The 7,332-nt window shown below is 40.9% G+C and overlaps 1 protein-coding gene across 1 annotated transcript; it reads left to right on the top strand.

The window, feature by feature from the left end:
* The first annotated feature begins 6,300 nt into the window (after positions 1–6,300).
* LOC148115205 (uncharacterized) lies at positions 6,301–7,008 on the top strand. The gene has a single exon (XM_087885134.1). The coding sequence runs from the start codon at positions 6,301–6,303 to the stop codon at positions 7,006–7,008; it is 708 nt and encodes a 235-aa protein (XP_087741260.1).
* The last annotated feature ends 324 nt before the right edge of the window (positions 7,009–7,332 follow it).

Here is a 7,332-nt window from a genome sequence, read left to right as displayed (position 1 = left end):
CTTTTCTCCTCAATATTTGAATATTCCTTTAAACGTTACCTCTTGTTTTTAAACATCTCTTTTTTTTAGGATCTCATCAATTCCATCTAAATACAGCATCCTTGATATTCTTCTTGATTCATGCACTCTTCCTTCCTATTTTTGGTTTGCACTTTGACCCTAATTCATTTTCTCTACATGACCCAACCTACTGAATGATTTTTTTTTCATACAAGCTGCTCACATTTGTATTCAGCTCACATTTATTCAGCCCAGTACATTTCTTGTTTTATGTAACACACTCCCAAAAGATTCTATTCTCACTGTACTCAATTTCCTTATGTTTCTCCTGACATATCCAATTTTGAATTCCATAAAACAAAAAAGGCAAATGTGTATACACAGCCTTTTTCGCTTCTTTTGACTTTTATTCCCACAATAATTATACACATTACTATTTACCATTCTTTCAGCCCTTGTCCATATTTAAATATATACCAATTTCCCCATATTTAATAAACATTCTATCAAAATACGTAATTCATCTACTTATTCTAATTTTTCGCTTTTATGTCACTTTAAATCCTTCACTTAATTTTCTTCATTGAGCTTTCTGACATACCAGTACATTTATCTCTTTCATTTATGAAAGTGAACCTACTTTCACTTCAGAACATATATTCTAGAAATTTACTTTATCCCAGACCACCTTCCTTTACTTTTATTCTTCCTTCTCTTAGACACCAATGTACCTGTTGCAATTTCTTTGGTTTGATATATTAATTCACTCTACCATTTACTGTTCTTACCAGGGGTGAAATCCAGCAGGTTGTGACAGGTTCTGGAGAACCGGTAGCGGAAATTTTGAGTAGTTCAGAGAACCGGTAAATGCCACCTCTCGCTGGCCCCAGAGTAGGGTGGGAATGGAGATTTTGCAATATCCTTCCCCTGTCACGCCCACCAAGCCATGCCCACCAAGCCACACCATACCCACCAAGCCACGCCCACAGAACCGGTAGTAAAAAAAATTGGATTTCACCACTGGTTCTTACACCACAACTTGAAGTCTTCCATAACTGCTGGGCTCATATGTATTGGCCTTTCCTACCATTCGTGACAGCATCTTCTGTTTTAGCAAGATAAATGAGGTTACCGGCTTTAGTTGCATTTATGCCACATACAGCTTTCTCTGCTAATGGTAAGGGAAATACCAATCAGTTTATATATTATTATATAATTCAATTTAGGTGCTGCATGACTCGAAACTGACTCTGGGACACCCATAACTTAATCAATAATAAAACCAGAATTAAAAACAAGATGGGATCTAGTCACTCTAATCAAAACATAGTCAACAAGATCTCTGATCCTCCTAATCAAAGACCTGGGAAAACAATCAGTCTTCAGGCTCTTACAGAATGCCAACAGAGTGGCAGCCATATGGTTTTCAGGGGCATCTCATTTCAGAAGATACCATAATAGAGAAGGCATCCCTCCTGGGTCCCACTAGATGGATCTGTTTAATCAAAGTTTAATTGAAGGAACCTCAGTGTATCGACTCTGTATATGGCAGAAACCATGGTGGGTAAGTAGTTCCTCAAATAACCTGGCCTATGCCATGATGACCATCTTCTTTAATTGGCCCAGTTACACCAGTGCAGCTTGCAGAGTTGAGGTGATACATGGACATACTAAAGTTTGCCCATAGCTGCTCAGACTACTGCATTCTGGACTAGTGGAAACCTCTAAGTGGTTTTCAAGGTCAGCCCCATGTAGGACCCATTGCACCAGAGCTGTGAGGTGACTAGACGATAAGGTGACTGTGTGAAGGGACTCTTGATATAGGAAGGTGCAGATGTTGCGCAAAGTCTCCCTTGCCCACGACGTCTTGAGCAACAGCTAGGACAGCCAGATGGTCTCACATCCAAGAGTATAAATGAAAAATCTTCATGTCCAGAGGGCCCTAATATTCACAGCCATTGATTTTTAAGTAGGATTGAATCGGAGTTGGTTCTTCTCCATCTAGGTCCACACAGACTCCAGGCATTGAGACAGGACCAAAACAGTCTAACTTGGCCAACCTATGATGAAAAGATATAATTGGGTATCATCAGCAGATTGATTATATCAAACCTAAATGGTGGATGAACTTATTCAGCACTAAATGCTTATGTAAAATGAGGGGAGAGAGTGTTGAACCCTAAGGGACAGTCTCTACACCTCTTACACACAATACCAACTTGAACCAGCATGGAGGAAGGAAGAGAATCAAGAGTATGATCAACATTATTGAAGTCTGCTGAAAAATCAAGGAGCATAAGGATGGATGAACCATCTCCATCCAGCCTCCTTTACATGTCATCAACAAGCATCGCCAAAGCTGCCTCTGTACTGAATTTCACTGAAATAGGTCTAAATCAGTGGCTCCCAACCTTTTGGGTGCCAGGGACCAGTTCTGTGGAGAGAGTTCTTTCTGTGGACTTGAGAGAGTGTGGTTTCACATGCTGTCTGCATCCCATGTGTGCCTGGATAGGGCTTTGCTCATTTGTGCAGCCCTATTTCTGGTGTGTTGCCGACCAGTACTGATCTGCTGCCCGGGGATTGCGGAACCCTGGTCTAGATCAGGGGTTGGCACCCTTAAACACTCAAAGAGCCACAAAGGCCCTAACTGGAAGCCCCCTGTTCAATTCTGGAGCCAACCGGAAGTCCGGTTCCCCCACCATAGAGTCTCCTCCTAGCGCGGTGTTCTTTTTCCTCTACCTATCCTAACTGAAAGCCCTATCAATTGTGGTGCTGACTGGCGAAAGGGAGCCGCAGCAGAGGGATGAAAGAGCCACATGTGGCTCCAGAACCTCAGATTGCTGACCCCTGGTCTAGATAATCCGCTTCCTCCAAGATACTCTACAACTGCAGGCTCACCACTTTCTTGACAACCTTCCCTCCAAAAGGGAAGGTTAGTGACAGTACAATAGTTGTCCAAAACAGTTTGGTCCAAGCTCAACCATTTAAGGAGGTTGAAGGTACTATCCCTCTCTCAATGAGGTTGACATCCCAGCAATATTCCACTACAATTAACAAACCAGATGGCTATTTGTTTCTAATAAACAGACAACCAAATTAACAATGTAGACAATCCTTTCCATTTCTTCAGATATCATTGACTCAGGCTTTGGCACATTTTGGCCAGTGTGCCACAAGGGCAACCACAGCATATTATCTCAAACATGCTCATGCTAGTCTATGCATGCTATTCCTCCCATCAATCTAGAGGCAGTGTATCGGAGTATCCAGGACAAAGAAGAAAAAATAAAATTTATATTCTGACTAATGAGAAGGCTTGGCAAGGGACTTATGGTTTGGGATGATGGCTCCCTGGTCTACAATACCAGGATCTCTCTGACTTTGAAGTTGTCACTTAAGATTGGATTGTTTTCATAAATCAGTTGGAAAGTAGTTAATGTCATTAGCTTGTATATTAGTTTCTTTTAACTCACATCTGTTTGGAAGGAATTATGGATTTTAAATCATTGAAAAACTAAAGAATTCATCTCCAATGCATTACTTTTTTTTGTTGCCTCAAATGATGTAGATCAAGAAATTGCTGCAGCTACAGTAACTACACCAACTATAACTATCCTGATGTAAGTATTTCAGTCTTTGAGGAACTTCAAAGAACTGTTTTAATTCTGGATTTCAGTGAAGAGTCAGAGACCCAGGAGGATCCATCTACTTTGGAAAAGCTTCTGATCTTAAAAGCTCTTATTCATGATTTGAAGCAGAATTTCCATAGATGTTCTAAAATATATAGTTTGCTAAACATTTTCCTCCCTAAGTAAGAGTGTCTCAGAACTTAAAGCCACAATAACTCCTTTATGAGAACAGATTAAGTCAATTTGAATCAGCTGAATGAATTGACCCATTTTCAAGAACTCTTCCACAGAAATAATTTACATCTTTCAGATATTTCCTCCGATGCCAAATCAGATCTGTCTGTGGTGTTGTATATAGAAAGATTATATATGTGAGATCTTTTTTTGTTAGAAGCTGAATATCACTCAAAATAGAGGCAGCATACTATTTCAGGCTTTCGTTTCCATTTACAGAGACCTAGTTCAGTTTCGATTCAGTTTCTCAAAACTACCAAGCAAGATAATATTGTATCACTGGCAAAAAAAAGCTCGGTCTTTGGAATAGAAAGATAAGACGAAAATGATTTTTCCAGCCTATCGCCACAGGTTCTGAAGCAATCTGTAGTATTTAATGACATATATTTTGCAGCGAGACCCAAATAGATGAGACATTTGGGGTGGGGTGAAAGTGAGGGGGATGATATCCAACTGTTTGTTTCTTTCCTCAGATTCTGTCATGAAGACATTCTCTTGATATGGAAACTGCTGAGCAATGTGCTTTATTAAAAATTAAAAGGAGAAGCGAAGTAGCAGTCTTTATTCGCAGTTACATATAGGTAGTCCTACCTAGACCTACAATTGTTCATTCAGCGACCGTTCAAATTTATAATGGCACTGACCGAAGGGACATATGACCCTGTCCCAAAGTTCCAACCATTTCAGAGCCTCCATAGTTACGTGACAAAAATATGAGCAATTGGCACCGTACCTGCCCTTACAACTGTGGGAGCATTGCAAATCCACTGCGTCATGAACTGGGAAGCCATGGCCAGTGAAAGCCACCAGGGTGTGGGCCAGGGGTGAAATTCAGCAGGTTCTGACAGGTTCTGGAGAACCGGTAGCGGAAATTTTCAGTAGTTTGGAGAACCGGCAAATGCCACCTCTGGCTGGCCCAGAGTGGGGTGGGAATGGAGATTTTGCAATATCCTTCCCCCAGGAGTGGGGAGGGAATGGGGATTTTGCAATATCCTTCCCCCCAGGAGTGGGGAGGGAATGGAGATTTTGCAGTATCCTTCCCCTGGAGTGGAGTGGGAATGGAAATTTTGTAGTATCCTTTCCCTGCCACACCCACCAAGCCACGCCCACAGAACCGGTAGGGAAAAAATTTGAATTTCACTCCCAGTGGGCCTTTCTCCCATCCCATCGTGCCTAACTTTTCCCACCCCTCTATTTTCCCATATCCTTTTAACACCATCAAAAAACAGCATCTGTCTATCCCAGGTCTTCAATATCTTCATAAACGACTTAGATGACGGAATAGACGAGGAACTTATCAAATTTGCCAATGATACTAAGCTGGCAGGAATAGCCAACACCCTAGATGATAGGCTCAAGATCCATAAGGATCTTGACAGACTTGAACGCTGGGTCCTATCTAACAAAATGAAATTCAATGTAGAGAAAAGTAAAGTCTTACACTTAGGCAAGAAAAACCAAAAGTATGCATATAGATTGGGAGAAACCAGGCTTAACAGCAGTAACTGTGAGAGGGATCTTGGAGACTTAGTGGATAATCAATTAAATATGAGCCAATAGTGTGCAGTGGCAGATAAAACAGCCAATACAATCCTAAATTGCGTTAACAGAGGGATACAATCAAGATCAAGTGAGGTACTAATACCACTCTATAAAGCCTTAGTAACACCACACCTAGAATATTGCATCCAGTTTTGGTCACCACACTATAAAAAAGATGTTGACACTCTAGAAAAAGTGCAGAGAAGAGCAACCAGGATGATTAGGGGACTGGATATCTGAGGGTCTGCCACAGAGAAGAGGGGGTTAAGCTATTTTCCAAGGCACCCAAAGGTCAGACAAGGAATAATGGATGGAAACTGATCAAAGAGAGATTCAACCTGGAAATAAGGAGAAATTTTCTAACAGTGAGAACAATCAACCAATGGAACAGTTTGCCTTCAGAAGTTGTAGGAGCTTCATCACTGGAGGCTTTCAAGAAGAGATTGGACTGCCATCTGTCAGAAATGGTGTAGGGTCTCCTGCTTAGGCAGGGGGTTGGACTAGATGACCTACAAGGCCCCTTCCAACTCTGTTAATCTGATAAAAACACCATATCCAGTCTAAATTTCTGTCTGACTACATCTGACTGCAACCAACCACAGTGGAGAAGATAGCAAAATACGAAGACCTGCAAATTGATATTGAATGACGGAGGCAAAAGAAAGCAAAGGACTTACCAATAATAATAGGTTCCTTGGGTACAATCCCAAAACACCTGGGATTGGAGCACTGGAGCACCACTTGAACATCATCAGCACTGACAAATTCACCATAAATTTTACTTGGAAATGCTTACATCCTATGATGATTCCTCTAACACCATCAAACATCAACATCTGCCTATCACAAGTCGATGGATAAAAATGCAAATTCAGTCAAAACATCTGGCTAACTGATGGATAATAATAATAATAATAATAATAATAATAATAATAATAATAATAATACAGAAGGCTTGATTCTTGCAGCCCAGGAACAAACCATCAGAATGAATGTAATTAAAGCCAGAATAGAAAAATCTGCTGATGACCCCAAATGCAGACTCTGCAAAGAAGTGGATGAAACCATTGCTCGTATACTGAGTGGTTGCAAGACAATAGCTCAGACTGACTACAAACAACATCATAACACAGTCGCTCAGATGGTCCACTGGAACTTGTGTCACAACTACCATCTGCCTGTAGCAAAGAACTGGTGGGATCATAAGCCTGAAAAAGTGGTCGAAAATGAGCATGCAAAAGTACTGTGGGACTTCCGAATACAGACTGACAAAGTGTTGGAACACAATACCCCGGATATCACGATTGTGGAGAAGAAAAAAGTGTGGATCGTCGACATTGCCATACCTAGTGACAGCAGAATTGAGGAGAAACAACTTGAAAAAGTCACCAGATATCAGGACTTGAGAATCGAACTGCAGAGACTCTGGCATAAACCAGTGCAGGTGGTTCCAGTGGTACTCGGCACACTGGGTGCTGCGCCTAAAGACCTAGGCAAGCACTTAAAAACAATTGGCGCTGACAAGATCACCATTGGTCAGCTGCAGAAGGCCACCTTACTGGGATCTGCTCGCATAATCCACCGATACATTATGCAGTCCTAAACGCTTGGAAGTGTTTGACTAGTGATTTGGGATATGAAATCAGCATGGTCATCTCGTTTGCTGTGTATACTGTAATAATAATAATTATAATGATGATGATGATGATGATAATAATAATAATAATAATAATAATAATAATAATAATAATAATCAGTGGATGCAGCAAAATTTCACAAACTGACTACCTACAACGCCATAACCGTGTTGCTAAGATCATTCACTGGAAATTGTGCCAGAAGTTTGGATCTGAGTACAGCAAAAACCACTGGGAACATCAGGTTGAGAAAGTTTTAGAGAATGAGAAACTCAAGATCTTGTGGGACT

Source organism: Pantherophis guttatus, chromosome 2 (assembly GCF_059756535.1).
Source record: "Pantherophis guttatus breed Tessera chromosome 2, ASM5975653v1, whole genome shotgun sequence".
NCBI lineage: Eukaryota > Metazoa > Chordata > Lepidosauria > Squamata > Colubridae > Pantherophis > Pantherophis guttatus.
Note: the sequence above shows the minus strand (reverse complement) of the source record. Positions and strands in the feature narration are given on the sequence as shown.